Source organism: Guillardia theta (genome assembly GCF_000315625.1).
Source record: "Guillardia theta CCMP2712 unplaced genomic scaffold GUITHscaffold_96, whole genome shotgun sequence".
NCBI lineage: Eukaryota > Cryptophyceae > Pyrenomonadales > Geminigeraceae > Guillardia > Guillardia theta.
In genome coordinates, this window is record NW_005434578.1 from 109,809 (window position 1) to 133,831 (window position 24,023).

At 53.0% G+C, this 24,023-nt stretch overlaps 8 protein-coding genes across 8 annotated transcripts; 5 read left to right on the forward strand and 3 right to left on the reverse strand.

Moving 5' to 3' along the window:
* The first annotated feature begins 702 nt into the window (after positions 1–702).
* GUITHDRAFT_154983 (hypothetical protein) lies at positions 703–1,775 on the forward strand. The gene has a single exon (XM_005824280.1). The coding sequence runs from the start codon at positions 719–721 to the stop codon at positions 1,724–1,726; it is 1,008 nt and encodes a 335-aa protein (XP_005824337.1). The 5' UTR covers positions 703–718; the 3' UTR covers positions 1,727–1,775.
* A 1,282-nt stretch (positions 1,776–3,057) lies between these two features.
* GUITHDRAFT_57835 (hypothetical protein) lies at positions 3,058–3,408 on the reverse strand (the record flags this gene model as incomplete). Its single annotated transcript, XM_005824281.1, has 1 exon — positions 3,058–3,408. A coding segment is annotated over one exon (351 nt), but the record flags the coding sequence as incomplete, so codon positions are not given.
* A 1,266-nt stretch (positions 3,409–4,674) lies between these two features.
* Positions 4,675–6,251, forward strand: GUITHDRAFT_154984 (hypothetical protein). The gene is made up of 2 exons (XM_005824282.1): positions 4,675–5,874; positions 5,980–6,251. The coding sequence occupies exons 1-2, from the start codon at positions 5,105–5,107 to the stop codon at positions 6,068–6,070; spliced, it is 861 nt and encodes a 286-aa protein (XP_005824339.1). The 5' UTR covers positions 4,675–5,104; the 3' UTR covers positions 6,071–6,251.
* Positions 6,252–6,337: 86 nt separating this feature from the next.
* On the reverse strand, positions 6,338–9,294 carry GUITHDRAFT_116473 (hypothetical protein; the record flags this gene model as incomplete). Its single annotated transcript, XM_005824283.1, has 11 exons — positions 6,338–6,395; positions 6,523–6,614; positions 6,679–6,736; positions 6,783–6,817; positions 6,867–7,017; positions 7,064–7,137; positions 7,317–7,352; positions 7,402–7,449; positions 7,488–7,580; positions 7,636–9,191; positions 9,243–9,294. 11 exons carry the CDS (start codon positions 9,292–9,294, stop codon positions 6,338–6,340), a joined length of 2,253 nt encoding a protein of 750 aa, XP_005824340.1.
* A 1,549-nt stretch (positions 9,295–10,843) lies between these two features.
* Positions 10,844–11,406, forward strand: GUITHDRAFT_154985 (hypothetical protein). Its single transcript, XM_005824284.1, has 3 exons — positions 10,844–10,880; positions 10,926–11,018; positions 11,065–11,406. Exons 1-3 carry the CDS (start codon positions 10,872–10,874, stop codon positions 11,182–11,184), a joined length of 222 nt encoding a protein of 73 aa, XP_005824341.1. The 5' UTR covers positions 10,844–10,871; the 3' UTR covers positions 11,185–11,406.
* Positions 11,407–12,732: 1,326 nt separating this feature from the next.
* On the reverse strand, positions 12,733–13,563 carry GUITHDRAFT_78167 (hypothetical protein; the record flags this gene model as incomplete). The annotated part of the gene is made up of 1 exon (XM_005824285.1): positions 12,733–13,563. A coding segment is annotated over one exon (831 nt), but the record flags the coding sequence as incomplete, so codon positions are not given.
* Positions 13,564–15,796: 2,233 nt separating this feature from the next.
* Positions 15,797–16,613, forward strand: GUITHDRAFT_51190 (hypothetical protein; the record flags this gene model as incomplete). Its single annotated transcript, XM_005824286.1, has 3 exons — positions 15,797–15,870; positions 16,090–16,287; positions 16,526–16,613. Coding segments are annotated over 3 exons (360 nt in total), but the record flags the coding sequence as incomplete, so codon positions are not given.
* Positions 16,614–19,723: 3,110 nt separating this feature from the next.
* GUITHDRAFT_78114 (hypothetical protein) lies at positions 19,724–23,056 on the forward strand (the record flags this gene model as incomplete). The annotated part of the gene is made up of 10 exons (XM_005824287.1): positions 19,724–19,872; positions 19,895–19,958; positions 20,891–21,073; positions 21,421–21,524; positions 21,656–21,692; positions 21,839–21,904; positions 22,171–22,275; positions 22,524–22,592; positions 22,728–22,775; positions 22,832–23,056. Coding segments are annotated over 10 exons (1,050 nt in total), but the record flags the coding sequence as incomplete, so codon positions are not given.
* Positions 23,057–24,023: the final 967 nt, after the last annotated feature.

Sequence of the window (24,023 nt, forward strand, 5' to 3'; positions counted from 1 at the left end):
GAGTCGGACGGTACCGTCACGTGACGGCTGGCCCGACTCGCCGTGATCGGGGTGACAGCCGTGATCCGTCGGACTGTCCGATCGGACCGTACTACGGTACTCCCGGCCCGGCGGCCACCGTGGCACCGTCACGGGAGCGGCTGAGCGGCCGGCGGCCCGGTACGGTACGGTAAACCGTGCTGAACTCCGAACCGGGCTAGTAGCCGCTTTGGCCAGTCAAAAGCTGCAGGCTGGTCAAAAGTTCGATGCGACCTACGGGGCTATTGATCCCTCAACAAAGAGAGCAGCCCCGCTCCTACCCCACCCCTCGCTCCAACTACATGAAGGACCATCCTGTGCTGTGTACCACCCCCTTCATGATATGAGACTACCCACCCTAGGCTAATGCATCAAATTCAGGTAGTTCCGAGGCCCAAGTCGCCAATGTGCCCTGCCCTCCCGGAGTCCCTACCCACCCTCAACCCCATTTTGCCACCACCCCACGTACTTAAATCAGATAGCACCTTGCAAGGTGCGTTGACAACCAAGTATCCGTACTATGTGAAAATTACCTTTACCTCAATTAGATTATCTTGTACCTATACCTCATTCTTTGTTTCAAGCACGAAGTACCACCTTACCTGTGAAAACACCGTTACCCGACCCTACCGCCTACACCTCATTTTCCCCCTATAAAAGAAGGGACCGAAACTTCTCTGCCGTACTGCTCTGTGCTGTCATGCCCGAGAATCGTCAACTGCTCCTCCGTCGCCGTCCCTCCGCTGCTCTCAGCCAGAAGGATGTAGAGATCGTCTCCAACGCCACTCCCAGCCTCAAGGATGGCCAGTTCCTCGTCAAGAACCTCTATGCCTCCGTCGATCCTACTCACAGGATCTGGATGTCTGAAGACGACCAGTACCTTGCCCCTGTTGATCTGGATGCTCCCATGAGAGCGATGACGTATGGTGTGGTAGAGGAGAGCAAGAATCCTTCCTTCCCTGTGGGAGCTCATGTGTTGGGCATGGGCGGCATTCAGCACTACTATGTTGGAGACCCCGCTGCTGACCCTGGCTTGACTGTTGCCAAGGAGATCGAGGGACTTCCAAACACCGCATGGCTGTCTGTGTGCTCTGTGATCATCGGGCTTACTGCATGGGTTGGAGTGAATGAGATCTGCAAGCCCAAGCAAGGAGAAACTTTTGTTGTTAGCGCTGGAGCCGGAGCTGTTGGCTCACTCGCCGGACAGCTTGCTAAGCTGCGTGGCGCACGTGTGATAGGGTTTGTGGGATCTAAGGAGAAGGCCGATTGGATTGTGAATGAGCTTGGATTTGATGGCGCGATCAATTACAAGACTGATGACATGTTGACGAGGTTGAAGCATCTTGCTCCCAACGGCGTTGACAGCTACTTTGATAACACGGGAGGCCCTTCGACCGAGGCTGTTCTCCGCTGCTTCAATAACAATGCTCGCATTGCCCTCTGCGGCATCATCTCGGGCTATAACACGGGAGACTTTGCGCTCAAGAATTTCCAGATGCTCCTCCATCGTCGTGTGAACTTGCAGGGCTTCATTTGCCTCGACCACCTCGACAAGTACGAGCAGGCCCTTGCGGAACTTATCCCTTTGGTAAAGGACAAGAAGATCAAGTACCTGGAAGATATTCAGACTGGCATCGACAACTACCCTGACGTTGTGAACATGTTGTTTGAAGGATCCAACAAGGGAAAGCTCATGCTCAAGTTCTAAGAGTTGTACCTGGATTTGTATCGACGAAATAAAGATTTCCATACACATTTGAGCGATTGCAAGGACAGTGTAGAATATGCCTTTGAGAAGGAAAATTCTGATTCGTATTGTGGACGAGTCTACACCTGACACAGGTCAGATCTACCCTGAATTCAAAACATGGCGTGTATGATATCTGAGAGGAGGCTCGCGAACTTACAGTGTAGGAGGAAATATGTACAAACCTGTTGCAAGGTCTGGGCAGGCTGGAAACACTTGTTGCTGATCTTCTCGGTTGGCTTGTGGGTCTGAACGTCATAAACCAGCCGGTCACGACTGAGAAACTAGGCCCGGAGTGGAGAAACTAGGCCCGGAGTGGAGAAACAAAGAGAGGTAGAGCTTTTACAGGGAGCAGTCTGAGAAGTGCTGTTATGATACGACGACGATTATCGAAAGACTGGATAGCGGAGACCGATGCGATCTTCTGAGGAAGGGTGTTTAGTATAGAGATGACAACTACAATCGTACCGCACGTACATGTTCAGCGCTACCCTGCATGACGTCCGATTTCGTACAAAGTTTGAAACTTTGAGGCAAGCTTCAGTCTGTTGAGACTGTAGCTTGCCTTCATGAGTTTGACGATGGTTGATAGATACCCTTACTGACTTTTTGGCCTGGCACTGCATGTGCCACGCGGACCTTCGCCAGAAACTCGCGTGTTTTCAATTTCTTATATGGATTGAGCAAGAAGATTGACCTCTAGTGAGACAGGCTAATGCCTCGAATCAAGGTACCTTGTTGGTTATGTACAGAGTGTCAGAGTCTAATCCAAGCACTTGTTTCAAACCGATTTTCACTTGTCATGGCATGCCTAAGAGGTTGTTGTCCATAACAACAAACATCAAGCTCACTAAAAATTGAAGACATGCCTAGTTTAACACAGTAGTCTTAAGCACGGATTTGCCTCTGTTAAGCAAAGGCGCCTGGAATAGAATGGTGGCACGGAAGGCTCATGCATTACCGAGAGTATTCGATGCTGCAATCAACGAAGTTTTCATTCAATTCACTCCGTCAAGTAAACTCTTATTCATTAAGACGCCGAAGAACTTATTTCGATAGAAAAATAACGTATACCATCTCATTTACAGTGATCCGGGAATCAGCCAACTGCAAACTCTGTGGAACATGAAATGAACCTGATATCTACAACCACACCATTCTGTTGTTCCTTTTTGTGTTCCTCCGCGCCAAAGATGTCGCTCTCGCATGGGTCGAAACACTCTTTCTTGCCCTAAATGGACTTGTTCTAGCATCGTCTACTGGACCGAGCAAGCATCCTTTTGCTTGGATAAATCGCGCCAAGGAAACTTGTCTCCATAAGGGTCTTCAAGGATCACCTTGCGGCCCTGCTTCGAGAGGATCTTGCCATCCCGTGGATCGACCAGTACCAACAATGGCATGCTATCATGGCCAATCTCACGCTCTATTGCCTCTTTGATGTCCCGCTGACTGAAGGGCAGCGCGAGCCATGGCATCTGGTGAAAGTAGTGCTGGAAGTCCCTTTCGGTCCGATCCCCAGAGATCAAGATCACCTCCATCTTCTTGCCCTGTGAGTTCATCCGGGAGTAGACGTCGATCAGCGAGGGCGTGAAGCACTTGCAGGGTGTGCACCATTCAGCAGAGAAGTAGAGGCCGACCACCTGCTTGTCTTGGAGAGTGTCGAGTGGAACGAGGGATCCTCTGGGGTTCAGGAGACACGTATTTTCGCCGAAGAATCTTTCCATCCTGAGAGTGTAGAGGTAGAAGGCTCTGTCAGACGTCGGAGAGGGTAGTCGGAGGAGCTGGAGAGGGATGGGAGGATGCGTGTAGGTGCTGGAGGGGATGGAAGGAGCGCGTGGGGTGCAGGCGGAAGAGGCCTTCCGATGTATTTAGAGGGAGTTTGCCTCTTACTGAGAGGGTATTTTTTCAGTCATACGGAGGGGTGGTAGTGTCGCTGAACGCAACTTTCAGTGCCCCGTAATAATGACCATTGTTGACGCCTCAGACCCACCCCTCCTTTGGTAGAGCTGAAACACTACAACGCAGGGGTCAGTGCAAGAGGAATTCTGCTCAGGGAAACCGTTGAATAATTGATAATAAAGCCTGTGACTGTCGGTGGCCGGGAGCGGGATCCGCGGCTCAGCTGCCGCCAGTCACCCGCGGCGGCGGGCGGCGGCCGGGGCCCGGGGCAGCCCGGCCGGCACTCAGCGGCGGCGGCGCCCGCCGTCCGTCTCCGAGTGACCCGCCGGAGCCCGGGCTACGGTCCCGATCACGCCAGTGACTGACGGACGGTGCAGCCGGCCGGGATGCCGGGTGGCTGGCGGACCGTCTGAAGGCCGCGCAGGCTAGCACCCGGGGGCCCCCCGGCCCCGGGCCCGGCGCCCGGCCCGGGGGGCCCGGAGTGACGACCGACGGTGCGCCGGCCCTGGCAGGCTGACTCGGAGCCTCGGAGTGGCACGACCAACGCCGTCACGCCGGTGGGCCCGGGAGTCAACGGCCCCAGTGGAGGGCCCCCGGGCCCGCCTCGTACTCCCGGGTCCGGCCGGGACACTCGGAGGCTCCGAGGCTCCGAGTCCTGATTGTCCTCCGGGAGTCCAGGACTCACTAAGTCACTCTGCGGCGGCCCCTTCCGTGAGTCGCAGTGAGCCGCAGAGCGGCCGGTGCCACGCCGGTGACGGTGAGCCGGCCCGGCCGGGCGGCTGCCGCTGGCCAGCCTCCGTGCCCGAGGCCCGGGGGCCGGGCCCGGCCGCCCGGGGCCCGGCCAGCCGGGGCTGACCGTACAGTGGCGCCTATGACCTGCACCAAATTAAGCCTTCTTTTTGCAAATTGGTAGTACGTTTTGTACCAGGAGTTCAATTCTATATTTATTTAATTTGAGTGGTTTGTTTGGTAGCGCCTTTCCAACACAGGGGGACATGAAGTCGATGGCGCGATGGTGGGGAGTTGGCGGCAAGGAGAGAGGGCGACGGAAGGAGGCGATGGCGGAACAAGATAGCCATCATGCAAACTACCATCCCCCTTCATCTGCTCTCCGCTCCTCGTCTTCGTCTCTTCATGTCCATTCCGCCTCCCATGGACCTGCCCAGCTCGCGGGAGTGGGGCTGGTAATAGGGAAGCGTAAGCAGGGGTACCTTGTGAAGGACATCTTGCAAGGGACAGGGGCAATGCTAAGCGGGATGCGAAGAGGGGACCTCATCGTGCAGGTACGTATCTCGACCACTTGGTGTCATCGACACTTGCTGGCTCAGGTTTGCGTTGATTCTCTAGCAGGTCAACGAGAGGGACGTGGGTCCTTTGAGCCTGGAGGAAGTGACTAGTGCGATACTCGGACCCGTTGGGAGCATCGCAAAGTTCAAAGTTATGAGGAATGCGCATGAACGGAACGTGCTGTTGGAGTTCCTCGTGCTGCGGGAGCTCAGAGCTACTCAGGACCCCCTGTTTCAGATCAAGTGCGAGGGCAACAAGGTGACGAGGTCACACCTCCACCTCCAGTGCGCGCAAGATGGAAGTACGAGAAGTTCCGACAAGAAGAGAGAGGGAGAGAAGAAGCCAGAAGAAGAGCTAGAAAAGATGGGAGCAAGAAAGATGAAGACAAGCCTAGGGGCAGGGGAAGATCCAGAGACAGAGATAGAGATACAGATTGAGGAAGAGACAGAGATAGAGACAGAGATAGAGACAGAGATAGCGGAGGAAGTAGGTGGTAGTCTCTTTGCTTCTGGGGTCGGCGAACTTCCTCCTTCTTCAACTTGTGGTGAGATCACTCCGGATCCACCCTGGGACGGCCATTGGCCTGTTTCTGGAGCCAGCAGCCTCGTCGACGTCGGTGTGGATGTGCTCGTGCTCGAGGAGTGCGGAAGCTCGTGGAAGGCCTGCCGGCTGCAGCTGACGCGAGAAGGAAGACTTGTGCTTCCTGGGCACAGTCTAGATGGGAAGCTGGTGGTATGGGCTCAGCCGCAGCTGGAGATGTACCGCCCCGACATGTCGAGAGAAGACTTCTCGATGATGGGAAGAAGGATGTGCGTGATGGTAGAAGGGGAACACCTCATCGCACACAGCCGCCATGGTGCGATCAATGCAGTGAAGGCTGAGAGGTTGCATGTGATGGCGTTAGACTCGTCGACACGGGACAGGTACAAGTTTGCTTTCATGATTGTTGTCCTGCACTCCTTCATGTTTTATTCCTTCTGTCTTCTGTCGATCAAGTGATGCATCTTCTTATTGGTTTGCTACCTCAGATATGTTGAGGAATTCATCGCAGTGGTTCAACGCCGTGAGCTGGGAGCGCAAGGTAGCCGAAAGCACTCAGGATGTTATGCCCCTCTGTAGTGAAGGAGCAGCGCAATGGCAACCACAGCAGATCAGCAGCGAATGTGAGACGATGCCACAAACAACATGAGAGTGGGTGGCTTTGTGCTTGGGAGTTTCATTGAGATAGTCTACTTGCTCGTCTTTGATACAAGGAGTGAAAGAATACCGTTAGCTGTCAATTGAATGGAGCATGATCGTGATAGAATCATCTGCAGTCAAACGCTCAGTCTGCTTGCCTTCCCTTCCTCTCTTCGGTCACCTGTAGCACTGCATGGTCGATGTTCTTTACGGCTGAGTTTTGTCCGAGCCTGTGATGAAGCGCCATGCAGACAGCAAGATGTCTCTGCGCGCTAAGGATCAGGATCGATTCATGCTACAAGACATGCAAGACGGCAATCTTGAAAGAGATGTGCAGTTCGTCAAGTAGACCCGCCCACTCTTCGTGTAGCTCCACATCTCAATTTGCTCACCTCGGTGAAGAAAGAGAGTCTCCAGTCGCTGTTGTTGGTCCCCGCAAATGAGCTCCATGTATCGCGCCAGACCTTAGTGAAGTTTTAGAGACCTGCCGACTGACTCCCCTCCCCCTCGCAGCTTCTTCTGATGTTCCTCTCCCCATATCCTCTCACCTGTGGTTCACACTTCCTGGCTACGATGGAGCTCAAGGCTGATGTCACACCCTTCCTGCTGCATCGGCGAGTCAGGCAAGACGCCGGTAAACACAGCAACTCACTTCTTGAGACCGAACGACAGAGAACCATTATCGACCTGTAACAAGTCAATCTACTGCCAAGTAGATTGCAACTCCTTGATTTACCTCCAGCATTCTGCCGATCAAGATGATAGTGAGAGCGACTTCTTCATCGATTCCAACCAGGTTTTGGTGTCGCGTGAGTGGTTGATTTAGCCATCGCTTCAGCAATCTCGTGAAGACTCTGCTGGTCTCCCTGTGGCTCACCATGTGCTTCCTGCTCACCGTCTCACGGGCCTCAACATCTCTCGCCGCAACTTCACCTGTTGCTGATGTTTGAAGATATTCTTACAAGCGGTTTCAAACATTCTCGAACAGCCCAAATCACATCCTGGCCCTGTGACATTGTCAGACGCGATCAAGTGAACAAGCACGCAATTGAGACGAAGCAAGCAGACAAAGAAAGAAAGGGGGCAAGGTGAAGATTCAGAGCGACAACTCGCTTCAGTCAAAACACTCATCGTCAGCATGCCGTGGACTAACCTCCCCCCTTCTCCCTTTGACTGCACATCGCACTAGACGCACGACGGTCGTAAGCACAGCTGGGTTCGCCTGTCAAGTATGGGATGAGTGTCGGCAAGGAGACGTCAGGGCTCGAGACCTCAAGCTCCGATGGATCCTCAGCCAGGTTCGACAGCGCCATGAATGCCTGCAGGTCATCATGAGCACAGGAGCATACTGGCTCACGTCGGTAACCTCAGCTCTCATCGCATCGTATTCCTTCCCTATCTCATTAGAGTTCAGCATCTTCTCCAGACACTGCACAATCCCTCCCTGACGCTGAGGACAAGGCAACACAGTCAGTCCCCGACACTCTGGGTCAGCAAGGGCTCACCAGCTTCGGAAGGACTTTCGGATGGTCGCTGAGGCTGATCACTGCAGCAAGTCCCGCACTTCTGTCCGCGCTGTCTGTCCAGGTCGACAAGCTCTGCACAAGGAGGTCGCACAAGTTGCGCAGCATCCCAGGAGTCTCGACGATCCTTTCTGCTGCTTCTGCTCCTCCTCCAGCAGCAAAGTTGTCTGCGCAGTTTGCAATCACCATTGCAGCAGTATCCTGCGTGTCAGGTTGAACGTCTCCAGTAAGCAGATCTCGGATTGCTCCCAGCATCCCGTCGCATCGCACGATAGCCAACTTGTTGTACTGATTTTGCATAGCAAGATGCACCAGCGCCTGACAAGCCACCTCCCGAATCTCCTCTAGACTCTCAGGGGCACTGGGTTGCGATGAAGGCCCAGGAGCGCTCATGGCATTTAGAAGCCCCTCCAGAAGGTTCGGCGTGGTCCCAAGTCTAGTCGAGTTCTCAACATGATTCTGTGAGAGCCCGGTTATCGCAGCACACGCGGTGATCTTTGCAGCAGCATCCCCACGGTACAGCAGATCGCACAAACCGTCAGTGATGGCTTTCGACTTCCCCAGTAGATCTCTCCTCCTCCAGGCCTTGGATTTCATCCTCGAGCCACACACTGTGTACTTCTCATGATGGTCATTTCTTGACGATGGGCCATCTTGAGTATGCGCACACGACATGGTGATGCACTCTTCCGCGACGTTGGGCGATGAAGACGAACTCGATGAGATGGAGGCAGGATGATTGTGCGATGTTGAGGTCACCGCTGCTGTTCCATCCGACAATGCATTGTCCTCACCAGTGCTTCGCTGTGAATCAATCTCTCCTAGAAAGGCATTCAAGTTTGCTTCGCCTTCAGCTATGCTTTCAACGCTGTCTATGCTGTCTGATCGCTGCCGATCGGTGTTGCTACTTTCAGCCCGTTCCCGCTCTTCCTCCCTATCAATCGCTTCACAGATGGTCACTACTTCCTCAGCAGCCTCGGTGGCATCTTCTAAAGTCCTCAATTGAATCTTGGCCTCGATCTCATGCACTTTATCTTGCAACCTTTTCATCACTTCGTCGTCCTCCCCAGTCCACAACATGTTTGTTCCAATCCGAACGAATACCCAGTCGCCATCGATAACCCATCCTTCTTCACCCGCAAGCTCTCCTTCAAGATCATTGTCGTTTACCTCATCATCATACTCGAAGTCGCTCTCACCATCAGTGGTCATTGCTGCTGTGTTGCCCGCGCCTGTGTTTTGAACAGGGGGGGGATCAGCGTGATGAGAGGCATGTTGCCCCTGGGCTGACCCATAACTTTGATCGTGGCCTCCAGCACTGCCCAGATCATTTGCATGTGATCGGTCGTGTCTGCTCGTGCTGTTCATCCCCGCATTGGTATGAAAGTTAGTCGCTGCGAGTAGTAGGTCGTCATTCCATGCCCCAACACTCCTCGAGCCTGTTGCAAAGAATTCCTCATCCACGAAGCTGTCATCGAAACGCATACTGCTGTAGTCCACCCTGCTTGTGCTAGTGTCAACCCCGTTCCCTGGCGGGTCTGCGACATCAGCTTGTCAGTACAAAGCAGGCGAGGCCGCTGTGACGTCACCTTGTATCGTGAGGGATGGTGCAACACATCCGTATCGGATTTGGTTTTGCATACACTCAGTACTTATGTACTCACTCTGCCAGTCAGTGTTGGGGTAAACGGTGCCATTGCTCTCGTCCTGCGCGCTCAAATGTTCCTTGAGAGCTTTCATGATGGGATCATGAAACTCAAATCGATGTCCAGTCTCATTTCTCTCCTGACCATGGCTTCTGCTTCCATTGATCCGACGCGTTGATTCATGGTAGCTTGTCCAACTCTGCCCCGTATACCCCCGCGGACGGTGTGAACCCTGCTCAACACCAGTCCACGCCCTGCTCGAACCCTCACGTCCTCCAGTGAGCCTCCAGTTTCCCTCCGTTCTCGCCAGTAAGTCATCATGATCTTCCATCTTTAACTCCATCTCCTCCACCTCCCCTCCTCCTCGTCCTCGTCCTCCTCCCTCCTCCTCCTCTCCCCCTTGCTTTCCCCGCAGCCCCCCGCGCCACTCCATGCTGCCTGACGGGTTCGCTTGGACGGGGGTAGGGTAGGCTTTGATGGAGTCTTTGTAGGTGAGGGTACTTCAAAGGACCCAGTGAATTCCCTTCTTTCAGCTTTCAGAAGGGGGTGGTAGTCCAAGAATGCTGAGAAGGGGTGGGTATGTTGCTGAGTGATATTGTATGTCGACTGGCACTACAAATACACGAAAAACTTTAAAATCACGAGTTTTGAAATTGGAAATTCCTCGGTACAGTGAAATAAAATATATTTTGAAAAATGTACCTGAAAAACTGCACAAAACCCGAGTTGTTGATCTCATGGTCGTAACTTCAGTAGGATTTATCGTATATATCTCTAAAACTCATGAATAAGTATTTTATCAAATAAATTCGGTAATGCTGATTGCTTGAATTGGCTCACTTATTTACAGACGAAGGTACATTTAAATATATTGTAAATGATCTACGACTGCCAAGCATACCGCAATCAAACAATATGTACAAGAATATAAAACTAAGTATATAAATTTAAAAGACAATTTACATGTCACCTTGGATGGGTGACAGAAATTGTCAGCCCCGATAGAAAGATGTCGCAAACGCTCTATCTATGCGGAGGGGAACATGCATCCAAGATCCTTGCGATAGTTTCTTGCCTTGACCCAGCATGCTGTGTTGCTCCTTTGCATCCTATCAACAGTCCTTGCACCGATCGTTGTTGTCCGTCCCATTGAACTGTACTTTCCTTTCAGCCTCTTGAAGGGCGCGATGCGTCCCACACTGATCGATCTGTGCCGAACCCTTCTTACATATCATCTGCTCGAATGCTTCGTCCCATCCCCGTGATCTGCATGATATGCATGGAAGCAGGGTCTCTGGTTGCAAGTGTTCTCTCACTTGGAAGCGAAAGGAGCCGACGTACCTGCGACGCTTACTCCTTTCGCAGGCTGTAAAATGGTTCGAGGTTGAGGGGACTCCAGCTCACATGGACACAGAGCGTGCAGACACTTCTCTGCATCCAGGTGATGTGGCCTCGGCTGAGGACACCGCAGCATTGCCAGACACTGATGGAGGTCGGTCGTCCTTCTTTGAGGGTTCCTCCAGTCAACTTCCTGCAGGAGAGCAGCGACGGAATGTCGAGCTGCGAACGCGGATGTTCCATGTGAGAGCTCAAAGATGAGGAAGAAGCTCGGGTGATATTGTGCAGTTCTTGAAGAACGCGAGGGACTGGGAAGTGCATCTGTCCTGCTATGAAAACAGCAGAGTGCAGGGCAAGTTTCAATCTATGGATGCCAATCAGGCACTACTTTTACGCGACATGTGGTGGGAATGACTTGATCTGACAGGATCAGATCGTTCTCTGCAGTCTGCAGACTCCAATCGGAAAGTATCCCAATGCGATCGTCAGGGCGTCCGATGTTGTTGCGATGGACTTCACTCCATCAACGACCCCAGCTCTCCCTTGAAAGCATGATGTACAATGTAATGTTACCAACTAAAACTCCTCCCCAGCCATGGGGATCAGCGGGAAGTGCAAGTTGAAATCTCATTTGTTCATCATGTTCTCCATATTATAGTACAGGCTGAGAGAACACTAGCCGCCTGCAGGTCGTAGGCGGCGCCTCCTCCCTGAATGTTCATCATTACACCATCACGATGGCATCAACAAGAATAAAGCTCGCCTGAGGGTTGGCATGTCAGGAGGGGAAGACTTGCTGCTGCCGCTGCTGCCGCTGCAACGAACTATCAGACAGTTTCCTACAAGGGGCAGGGCCGAACCTGTTGGAGCTGTCGTAGAGCGCTTTCTGGGCAGAGCGCCTGAGTCCTTCCGTAAGAGCCAGCACGTACTCAACATCGGAGCTCAGATCCTGCATGTCCGTAGCATACGCGAGCTTCGGGCCTGATCCTGGTTTCATCTTCTCCACACTGTGCGGGTTGAGACACTTTTCTTTGATCATGCGGCACCTTCCCTGCAGCTCTTCCCAGGCCTGTGGGGAGTAGGATCGCAAAGGACTGCTGTTGACCCGCTTCCCGCTTGCGCTGTACCTCCTGCACACCGCCTTGGAATCCGTGTACAGCAGAGACCTCGCATTGCCTCCTGGGTCTACGTTCTCAATGTCGTCAACGTCCGTCAGCGGCACCCTCTTGGCCGGCCCGAGAGACGTCTGAGGAGTTCGTGCTCTGGCCCTGATGTATCCTTCAGCAAGGTGCTGGTGGGGCTCAGGGGTTGCGACCGTCCACGCCGGTGCTCTGCTGGTCTTGGGAGTGAATTCCTGGGAGAGGAAATTTCCTGTCCCTTCGCTGGTGGATGCAGAGGCTTCTTTTGCATCCGTTGCACTCCTTGTAGGGCTCGTGACATTCATCGCTGAGTCAGCAGAATTTCTCAGGACCAGCATCGGCTGCTTCTGAGTCGGAGTGCTCCCATCGCCCCATGATCGCCGAAAAACTATTCGCCTTCGATCGTTCTTAATCAAGGGTCTGTGGTGAGAGGCTCCTGAGGGAGACTGCGCGGAAGACCCTGATTCCTCCAAACTTTTCTCTCGCGCGATCGCCGGGCTTACAAAGAGATTGCATGGGGTCGGGACTGTGGAGGATCTTCTTGCGGGATATCTTTCCCGAGCTTGGCTTGAGGAGTGATCGCTGGTTGAGTCAAAGAGGACGGCATCTTCTTGCCCATCATCATCTGCTCCACTCGCAGGCTCAGCGCAAGAAACATGGCCTGAAACTTGTACACGCTGCACAACATTCAGATTGAAAGGAGCTGGGTCGGAGGAGGGGTACTCCACTTCGCAGGTCTGGACATGGACCGATTGATAGTCTATTTTGTCGGCATCTCCTCGAGCCTTGAGAGTTTCTATCTCTTCCTCTAAATTTCGAACTCGGTCCTGAAGCCTAAGATTCTCCTTTTGGCAAGCATCAAAATTTCGATTTGCCTGCTTCAGATCTTTTGCAACAGTTTCGGCTTCAACCTGTTTGGCATCAAAGGCTCTCTTGAGATCGTCCAGCTTCTTGAGGAGTTCCATCTCTTGCTGCTTGAACCGAGCTCGTTCAATACGGATCTGAACTGCCGAGTAGTTGAGGATCGAGTCAGGCGAGGGTCGCTTCCTTGGGTCCTTGTCGAGCAGTTTGCCAATGATGAATGGGATCTCCCTTGAGTAGTGAGACGGCACGTGCGCCTCTGGTGGATCGTTCACAATCTTCTTGAGCAGTTGAGGCTGATTTGCTGCTTGGAAAGGTGGTTTGCATGTCACCAGCTCGAACAGCAGGCATCCGAGCGCCCAGACATCTGACTTGGTGTCGTAGGGCTTACCTTCACAGATCTCAGGTGAGAAGTAGATCGGAGTCCCAACTTGCGAGATCGCACATGTCGTCTTGCTGGAGAGGACCTTTCCAAGGCCAAGATCACCTATCTTAATGTCTCCGTTCTGGTCTAGGAAGACGTTGGACGCCTTCACGTCCCTGTGGAGTACTCGCCGGGAGTGCATATGTTGCAGCCCGAGAGTGATCTGAATGAGATAAGACCAGAACTGTTCCTCTGTGATGTACTTGCCAGCAGCTGAGTTCCTCTTGATCACGGCCGCAAGATCGCCACCGGAAGCATACTCCATCACGATATGAAGAACGTCGTTCTCAACGAAGGACTCTACGCACGACACGATGTGCCGATGGTCGAGCTTCTTGATTATCTCGGTCTCGTTGAGGATCTCGTTCTCCTCCTCCTTGGAGACGCCTAGCAACGACACCTCCTTGATCACCAGCACCTTCCCGTCTGAGTTCCTTGTCACCTTGAACACGTCCCCGTAGCTTCCTCGCCCGATCTTGTTCATCCGCGTGTACGCCGACATGCTGGCCATGGCAGTGCACGCAGGAGAGGGGGCGAACCGAGACAGGAGTGAGGAGGGAGGGAGCAGGTACACACTAGAGAGAGAGAGTCAGTCCTCACTCTCCTCCTCCTCCTCTATCCTTCGCTTCCTCCATGCGCATGAAATGCCAGCGGAGGGGCTTTCGAGCGCGGAAGGCGATCCCCTAATGTTTGTACCCCTCATCCCCTAACAAAGTTTGCTGCCTTCGAGGTTCAACCTACAAATAGCCTGAAAGTGTCTATTTTCAAATCAATGCCTTGAAAGATAACTAACATTGCACTTGAGGCGAGCTCGATATCTCGTGCCTTGGCATGAAAATGCACTTTTCTCGCGCCTTCCTGCCCTCCCTCTCATAGGCGTTCCCTGCAATGCCTGCCCATCCTCTCCCCTCCCTCTCTTTCCACTTGATCTGTTTCAGCACCGCTCTAGTCAGGTAGCAAGGCCTGTACTCGTACAACGACATACAGTCGTCGAAGAAGATCGCTATAGGCCAGACTATCCATCCACAACGATCCCCTAAGGCATGCAGGTAAGCTTTCCCTTCTCCTCTACAAGACAGGGGCATGACCTAGCCTCCATATAGATAGGGAAGGTTGAGTATCGGATATCCTTGCTGACGGTGTCTGGAGCTCTGGCATGGTTGGCATACAGCTGCACGCTGGTGTCCAGGGAACATCATACAAACCTTCAAACATTCAGAGACATCATCAGCAGAGGTCATGCACACTCGCTCCATGCGCAACTGACACACGTTCAGGGTGGATTCCTTTCTCAACAGGCATCGATCTGACGGACTCCCAATGGAGAACCTGGAGGAGTCAAGCCGTTTATTTGCTTCCGTACATGGTCCCCTTGCCTTTCTTCTGCTAGATGTCGCTCAATCGCCTCTGTAGATCTTGATGGTGCACCTGCGAAGGTGGCTTTGTGGATCAGGAAGGATGCATCGTGTTTCCTTTACGGCACTTTGGTCTATCATGAATGTGATCATCCTACATGGCAATGGAACTTTCTACCTGTTGGCGTTCACGATCGTGAACTATTATGGTGCAAAGCTGTTGGTGAGGACGAGGTACATGAAGGTGTTTACCTGGATCTTTTCTTTTGCTATGCTGCTGCTTTCGAAGCTGTGGGATGACATGTGAGAGAAGTTCCTTGGATGGTTCTTTCCTCATCGTTGCATAGGGGATCGCTTCCATATCTGCAGGGGTTGTCAAGCACGATAAGTTTTCTTGAAGAGAGCCTAAGAGCAATTTTTGGTCCGACAATTTTCTCTGTCATTAATAGCTACAGGTAGAAATCGATGATTTTCTTCTCCGCTTAAAGCTGTCATGGCTAGTGGAGTGTATCGGTGGAACAAACCCTTCAATCTGTTGTTTCTCCGCATCATCAGCTACAATTGCGATGTACGTGACCAATCGTTGGTTATTGTTTTCTCACACATTGATGTCTTCTGAAGGTTTGCGACAACGCCAGGAATAGTGCATCTGTGGATGCGAAGGGCGAACAGAAAAACCGAACTATCGAGGATGGTTTCTTGTAAGTTTAACCCGTGCTGTGTTTAATTTCGAATCTATCCATCTGAAACTGACTCGCATCGATCTTTCTCTCTATATCTCTCTCACTGAGCGCACCAGGACGTATCTCTGTTTCCTTCTCTATCCTCCACTCTACGCCACAGGACCCCTTATTCACTTTGAAGACTTCTCGTAAGTGTGATGTCTCGTTTGCTATCTCCTTCTCGTTTCAAGCTTCGATGACGACTGCTGGTGAATTTCAGAGCACAACTACACACACAACGCAACAGTGAGTCGGCAGCCAAGGACAGGGTCAATGCCAGCTCTGGATGGAGACTGATGTTCAAATGTGCTCTGTATTTTCTTGCCATGGAGTTCATGCTGCATTTCATCCACCTGCATGCCATCAGCCGAAATCTGCACACTATTTTTCATCTCTACAGCAAGAGCGTGCTCTACCTCCCTCCCTGGGAAGTTATGGCTGTTGGGTTCTACATGTTGAACTACACATACATGAAGGTCGGTGATGTCGAGACTCCAATTGTGACGGGAGTTTGACATCTTGCTGCAGTTTCTCATCATTTGGCGGTCTGCAATGTCGGTAGCGAAGATGGACGAAATCGAGACTATTGACAACATGAATCGTGATTGATATCAACATATCAACACTGAGAGTGTGTATGACTTTCTTGCTGCAAGGTTGCGTCTGCAACAACTACACCTTCGTGGGGTTTTGGCGATCGTGGCATCGAAGTCTACACATGTGGGTTCTCAGGTACAACTTCTTGGATCCTTTTCCTCCTCATCCTCGCAGTCTGCTTGCTGTCCTTGCTATGCCTTTCCCCCTGTCCTTTATGCCTTTCACCCGTTATTGCCTTCCTCCATCCCATGCTCTGCTCCGCTCGGATCTCTACTTTCTATATCCCCCATTGACATCACCAGCTATCTTCTCTCCGCTGTCTCCTTCTCTGTCAGCCATTCACTGTCTTTGCAGGTACATGTATCACCCGATGGGAGGGCACAGCCGTCGCCTCCTCATAGTCTGGCCCATCTTCATCTTCATCGGCCTATGGCACGATCTCGAGTGGACGTGGCTGGCCTGGGCTCTCTTTAACTGCGCTTTCATGACTTTTGAGGTAACCGACCTCCTTATCTGTTCCTCCTCCTCTTCCTCATTGACTTTCAGATCTCTGTCTCCAAGGCCTTCAAGGGGAGCAGCCTGCAGAGACGTTGTGAAGATGGGTATGCATGCCTGTCAAGAGCATGTTGGTGGTGGCAGGTTTGATCGGATGCTGATAGTGTTGTTGACGACAGTATTGTTGATGGCGGTGTTGTGTTGTATGTTAGCTGTTGTTGCCAATGGCTGCACCCTTGTTTTGTGGTGATGATGGAGAGTGTGATGGAGATCTCATGATCGCCTTGGCGAACAGTCTCGGAAAGTGGCTGGTATTGTTAGCAATCGTCCTCAACATCTACTTGCTCATCCTCAGCAACCTTGCTATCCTGTATGGTTTCCAAGGAAGGTACATGCTCTCGTTCGCGTTCGTTTGCCTCCTCTTACATCCTTCAGCTATGACTTCGTCCGCGCCTTTCTCTTCCCCCCTCCTCCAGGGACACTGATGGATTCACTGGTGTCCAACGTGATTGGGTGGATACAATCGAAACTTGATGTTGGCTGCTGTCGTTCTGATTGTACTGGCAGGTTATGGTGGGTTGTGTCAGGGATTATCCTCATGCTCTATCGGAGGCAGGAGGAGAAGCTGAGGGGGGACAAGAAGACCTTCTGATGTTCACTGGCATCGATGTAACGACAGGCCTTGAATCGTTGCCATCAACACGCTCCTGCTGGTTAAACTGTGATACCTAAGAATGCTACATCTGAACTGCTGCTGTTGATCTCTCCGAGATACTTTCACCTTCCTAGCATCGATCCTGCCCATTCTAGCCTTCACCACTCTCCCTATCCACCCTTCTCTCCTCTCCTCTCCTCTCCTCTCCTCTCCTCTCCTCTCCTCTCCTCTCCTCTCCTCTCCTCTCCTCTCCTCTCCTCTCCTCTCCTCTCCTCTCCTCTCCTCTCCTCTCGGCTTCCCTTCCCTCGCCATTCACGAACATTGCTAGTCCGCCCGACGCCTTTTACGTCCAATCTGTATCACCCTACCCCTGTGTTGCTGTTTTCAATTTTCCCACCGGTCTGTTTGACTCGATATTGTTGAGGAAAAGAGCCAAGATCGCATCACATTCATAACCCCCACCCCCTCCAATTATCTGGAGGAAAATGCCGGTTTTTGGGGCGATGGTGCAGGCGAAATGCCGAGCGAGCCGAGAGTTGAAGGGAGGGAGGGAAGAGAGAGGAGAGCGAAGAGAGAGGAGAGCGAAGAGGAAAGATCGGATGAGAATGATGATGATAATGACCAGAAGAGCGGAGATGAAGACCAGGAGTACTGCAAACGAGAACCCTTCATGATGAATCCTGTTGAGGGATCGCTATCACAAGTATGCTAGACTTGCGCAGGGATGCGGACGGAGGCGTGTGCAATGCCGCAATGATGGTGCGATAACAAGGGAGAATGCTAACGTTGAGAAAAGATGGACTGGATTATGGGCAAGAAACTTTGACGAAGCCCCGGGCAACTTGTGCGAGCACGATTGTAGGAGGGAGTGGCATGGGATTTCCTGGGCAACTGATCGCTGGCCGACAGATGTATGCAACTGATCACCATTAAGAGATGAATCATGCCGCTTGGATCCTGACCTTCCTGAAGGTATGCTCCTCCTCCCTCCGCTCCTCTTCAGCTTCCCCTCCTCTCCTTCCCTCACTTTCCGTTTCGTGTCGGCTCTCTCCCCCTCCTCCTTCCTTTTCTCCTCCCCCTCCCCTTTCGTTCACGTTGATGGTAATAATCAGGTCGCCAGCATTGCCCAAGGCTTCACATCCCTCAAGCTCTGTCGCAGCATCGAGCTGAGGTCCTCCACTGTTGCTGATACCCCGTCAGATAACATCTTGCCTGGGTAGCCCCGAGCGAAGTGTTAAGCTGCACACGTATCAAGACAGAGCTAGGAGCGTGGAGAACGACAGTGACGTGTGTTTGTTTGTCAGATCTACTCCGATAATGCGAGGAGGAGGTCAAGACAACAGTGACGTGGGAACTTCTAGCGCCAGGTTCGCGAATACTTGGTGTTGAGTTTGCTTCTTTGAGTTTCCTGTTGGCTCATAATACTATGGATATGATGCTGATATTTGTTGCTGGGCTGCCCTTCGACTGAACTCATGTCCTATTTCAATCAGGTTGATCAGCGACGGCAACTCGCTGTCTTTCAAAGACCATGTCTTTCTGCAAGGTTTCTCTGATCAATTGAAAGTCAAACAACTGGTATGACCTGATTGTCCTCTGATGCCTCGGCCCAACAACCTCTTGCATTTTCTTGTGCTCTTTGTGATCCTCTCCCCTAATAGGACGAAGATTCTGCCTTCATCTCCATAGCTGCCAACAAACAGTCTGACGAGCATCTGGTCAGCCTGGGAAACATTCACTGCGAACAGTTCCTCGCCTGTTCGCGCCAGAAGCTGTGGTGAGGAGACGAAGGACGGGATGGAGAGAGGAGAGATGGAGGAGGAAGAAGAGAGAACGATCTGGAAGATGAGTGGGTGTGGGGGGGGTGAGGAGAAAGGGGTTGTAAGCATGGAGGGAAGGTCGGAGGTGGACAAAAGATGGAAGCAGGAGGGACGTGGAAGGAGCGGAGCAAGAGAGGAGGAGGGGAGGGGAGGGGAGGGAGGGGAGGGGAGGAAGAAGAGAAGAGGAGGAACAGAGGGAGGAGGAGTTTTTGGCACTTAGCCAGCATCTTTGCAGGTGGACTCTACCGCACTGGGGACGTTGGGCGCATGAGATCCCGGCGGAGACTCAGTTTCTGCTGATGAAGTTGGACCAGGACAGCAGCTCGGCATCTGCTCGCTATGCTGCGATCCTCCCTGTGCTCAGTGGAGGGTTCAGATCCTGCCTGACTGCTCGGAAAGACCATGTGAGACCCCAGAAGCGCTCGACGCCTCCTCTTCCCCTTGCAAACTCTCCTCCTGCACCTCCTGCACCTCCTGCACCAGTACCGTTTTTGCCTGCTCCTCCTCCTCCTGCACTCGTCCATTCGTACCTCCTCCTCACGTAACCCCGCCCCCCCCCCCCCCTTCCTGTACCTCCTCTGCTATCTCCTCATCTGTTATTGATCGGTCTGCCTTTCTTGCTCGCAGGACGAGATGTTTGCAAGGGTGGAGAGCGGAGACTCGGGGGTGCAGGAGAGGAAGATAGAAGACATCCTCTATGTCCGCTGCGGACACGATCCCTTCCTCCTCCTCCGCGAGAGTTTCCGCAGGCTATCGGAGAAGATGGGCACGTTCCGTGTTCGAGAGGACAAGGTGAGGAAAGAGGGAGGAAGAGGGAGGGAGGAGGGAGGGAGGAGGAGGAGGAGGAGGAGGAAGAGGAGGAAGAGGACAGAGAAGGCAGAAGCTGGAGAGAAAGTTCCTTTCAGGGTACCTCTATCCTCCCTCCTCTACCACAGCCACCGTGAGGAGAGCCTGTAATGTAACACGTACCTCCTAGTCTCTTCCCCCTTCCATCGAGCTGTTTGGCTGGTGCACATGGAACGCGTTCTACTCGGAGGTAGAGGGGAAGGGGATCATGCAGGGGCTCGCCTCCCTGGCAGCAGGAGGGACTCCCGCTCGGTTCCTCATCATCGACGACGGCTGGCAAGACACGAGCAACGACGAGGTGGTGGAGGCGACGGAGGAGAGGTGAAGAAGAGAAGAGGAAGAGGAAGAGAGAAGCTGCGCGTGACGCTCGGGATCTCAGGACTCCCTGGAACCTTGCCAAGAGGATCGTGAGGGTTTGAAGCTCCTCGTGTCAAAGTGCGTGGGGTGACGGCAGTGCTGCAGCAAGTCTGTGCTGGGGCTGTTGAGCTCGCTCTCTGTGTTGGGTTGAAATATTTCGAGACTTTTGTCAAACGAGCCCATCATGACTCGATCCATGTCAAGGTTGTCCATCAAACTCACATGACAATGCGATCTGATGGAATGCCATGCGTGTTGTGCCTAAGACATTTACTCTTTCTGTCAGTGATGGCTTAAGTTGTCTTGTCTTGTCTTGTCTTGTCTTGTCTTGTCTTGTCTTGTCCTGTCTTGTCTTGTCTTGTCCTGTCTTGTCTTGTCTTGTCTTGTCTTGTCTTGTCTTGTCTTGTCTTGTCTTGTCCTGTCTTGTCTTGTCTTGTCTTGTCTTGTCTTGTCTTGTCTTGTCTTGTCTTGTCTTGTCTTGTCTTGTCTTGTCTTGTCTTGTCTTGTCTTGTCTTGTCTTGTCTTGTCTTGTCTTGTCTTGTCTTGTCTTGACCGCTCTCACGGATCGCTCTCTAGTTGTGGAGATCGCTCACCTCCTCCTTTCTCTCTATCCCGCTTCTCCAGCACTTCCGCCGGACTACTGACTATGGCAAGAGACTTGTTTCCCCGCATGCGAACCTAAGGTGATCGTCATGATCTTTGTTTCGAGCTTCTCTTGCCTCCTCTTCATCCTGATTCTCACTCTCTTCTCCATTCCCGCTCTGATTCCCCACCTTCGTTCTATTCTTCTCCTGCTATTCTGCGTGTCCTCCTCCTCTTCCTCCTCCTCTTTCTCCTCCTCCTTCCTCCTCCTCCTCCTCCTCCTCCTCATCATCATCATCATCATCATCTTCTTCATCTTCATCGACATCGTCGTCGTCGTCGTCGTCGTCGTCGTCGTCGTCGTCGTCGGTCGCTGACACCCCTTTGAAGGTTCCTGCAGTCCCTTCCTGGAGGCGACCTGGGAGAGTTTGTCAACACCCTCAAAACTCAGATGGGCGTACAGCAAGTCTTGTGCTGGCATGCGCTCGCTGGGTACTGGTCCGGGCTGCGACCCTCCTCCCCCTCCTTCCAGTCCCTCTCCCCCTCCATCAACCGCCCCTCCCCGATGGAAGGAATTCTTGAGGTGGAGCGAGATAGGAGCTTGCTTTCATCTTTTTCTTTAACGTTTTTTCGTTCTTCTTCCTCCTCCCCTTTTCTTCCTCCTCCTTCTGTCCTTTTCTTCTTCCTCCTCCTTCTGCTGCCCTGTTCTTGTTTCTCCTTTCCTTCTCTCCTTCTCATTTCTGCCCTTCACCTTCTTCTTCCTTGTATCTCTCTTCTCTCCCTTTCCCACAATCTCTTTCCGTCCCTGTCCCCTTTTCCTCCTCCTTCTTTCCCCCCCTCCCTCCCCTTTCCCCTGCCTTCCTCCCCCCTCCCTCTCCCTTCCTCCCCCTCCCTCTCCCTTTCTCTCTTTCTCTCTGCTCTGTCCTCCAGGTCGAGCCTCAGCTCTCCTGGGACCCTCTCACCCTCGGGGGCATCGGGTTGCCACGGGGGGATCGAACCCTCGAGTTCTACCATCAACTTCACTCCTACCTGCGGTATCAGCGCGCTCCTCCTCCTCTGCGTGCACGTTTCTTCCTCCCTCCTGCCTCGCTGGTAGACTCGTCGACTCTCTGTTCTCCTCGTCGTCCACTCATGCTCATGTTCTATCGCGCTGACGACATTTCAGGAGCAACAATGTTGACGGCCTGAAAGTTGACGCGCAGGTGAGGACGGAGGTGGAGGAAGCAAGAGCTCGTGGGTGGAGGGCGGAGGGAGGAGGGAGGAGGGAGGAGGGCGGAGGGAGGAGGGAGGAGGGAGGAGGGAGGAGAGGAAGAGAGAAGGGAGGAGGGAAGTGCTCACAGGAGGTCAGGCAGCATTCACAATGCTGGGGGAGGGAAACGGAGGGACCGTAAAAGTCACACAGAAGCACATACATGTGAGAACATCCCTCCCAGTGCTCTTAGCTCCGTTGGTTTTAACCTCGTCCTCTTTGTTTCTGTACTTCGTTTCCTGCTCCTCCTTCGCTTCGTTCCTGTCATTCTCCTCGTCCTCGTCCTCGTCCTCGTCCTCCTTTTCCTCCTCTCCTTGCCCTGTCCTGCAAGCTCCTTCGTTTCCATTTGTCTCGTTTTTCCCCTCTTCCTTATTTCTACCTTCTCCTCTCCTTTCCTCAGTCTCCTTCTCTCGCTGACTCTAAGTGGGTAGATGATGGAGGAGTCTGTCAGCCGGCACTTCGGCTCCAGCAACTGCATCAACTGCATGTGCCACCCGACCGAGTGTCTCTACTCGTACAAGGAAAGACAAGAGGAAGTCAGAGGACAGAGGAGAGGAGAGGAGAGGAGAGGAGAGGAGAGGAGAGGAGAGGAGAGGAGAGGAGAGGAGAGGGCAGGAGAGGAGTTGAGAAGGGAAAGTGAGTGAGGGAGGAGAGGAGTTGAGAAGGGAAAGTGAGTGAGGGGGGAAAGTCAAGGATGGAGAAAACGAAGGGAGAGAGAAGGCAGGGAGGCAGGGAGAGAGAAGCGAAGCGTAAGGACAGAAGAGACTGAATGATGTTTGATGAGCAGACAACTTCTATCGTACGCGCCTCTGACGATTTCTGGCCGGACGACCCTGCGTCGCACACAACACACGTGAGAAACTCGAGGAAGGAGGGGGAGGGGTAGGAAGAGAGCGGAAGGATGGAAGAAGGGAGGGAAGGGAGGGAGGGAGGGCTGGCAAGTGCAGGTGGAGTGGGTAGAGTAGCCTAAGTTGTGATGTCCTTACAGCTTGTCAACGTCGCTTACAACAGCTTGTTCCTCGGGGAGATCGCACAGGTAGAAATGATTTCTTTCTTTCTTGTCTTGCACGTTGGTGAAGAGATTTGCTGCAGCCTGATTGGGACATGTTTCAAAGCGACCACCCCACCTCTCACATCCATGCCATCGCCCGGGCTGTTGGAGGCTGTTCGGTCTATGTCTCAGACAAGCCGGAGAGACACAACTTCGACCTGTTGAGGAGGTACAGGCAGCAGTTGCTCCTGTCCTGCTGCATGCTTGCATGCTTCCCTTCCCTTCTCCTCCACCCTTTGTTGTCCTCCCTCATGGCTATTTGTTGAGCTTGCTGTGTTCAGGTTGGTCCTGGCAGATGGATCAATCCTCCGAGCAAGACAACCAGGTTTCTTCCTCCTCCTTTTCCTCTCCCTCCTTCGCTCTAACTCCTCCTCCTGCCCTCCTGCTTCTGCCCGCTTGTCTGACGCTCAGCAGGACGTCCAACAAGAGACTGCATCTTTGTCAACGTCATGCTGGACGAGCGAAGTGCGCTCAAGGTGCGAGAGAGGAGAGGAGAGTTGATAGTGTAAGCTTCTCCAGGTTTGGAACGTGAACCAATGCAACTCAGTGCTTGCAGCTTTCAATCTCCAGGTGAGGCCGTGCGAGGAGAGGAAGAGAGGGAGGCAGGGGGGGTAAGAAGCGAGGAGCAGGAAGGGGAAGAGGAGCAGGAGCAGGAGCAGGAGCAGGAGCAGGAGCAGGAGCAGGAAGCATGCTAAGGAGCTGGATGGCAGGGAGCGAACTGGTGCAAGAAGAGCAGGCAGCATGTGGTTCACAGCGAGAGCGTCTCGAGCGTGAACGTCCTCATGCGAGCAAGTGACATCGAGGACAACCTGAGCTGCGACAAGTCGACCTGGTAAGAGCATGCGGACGAGGTGTTCCTGATGCTTGAGAAGTTCAAAGCTTCTCCCTCCCGGTCCTCCCTCCCTCCAAGTGCTCTTTTCATTTTGCTCCCCCTCTTCCTCCCCCTCCTCCCTTCCTCTCATAACCCTTCTCTCTCCTTTCTCCCATCTCCCACAAGAAAAGTTGTCACCGGGCATGCAGGTTTGTATGGACGACCAAGTGGTCAAGAGGAGGAGCGCTGGAGGAGGTGTGCCTTGGGAAGGAAGGGAGGGAGGGAGGGCAAGGAGTGACGCTCGCGTGCAGGCAAGTCAGCAGCTCGTTTCCTTGCAGGACGAGATCTCCGTCCAGCTGGAGGAGAAGCAGTGCTGCATCTGCACATGTACTCCTCGTCTCCTTCCTCCTTGTCCTCCCTCT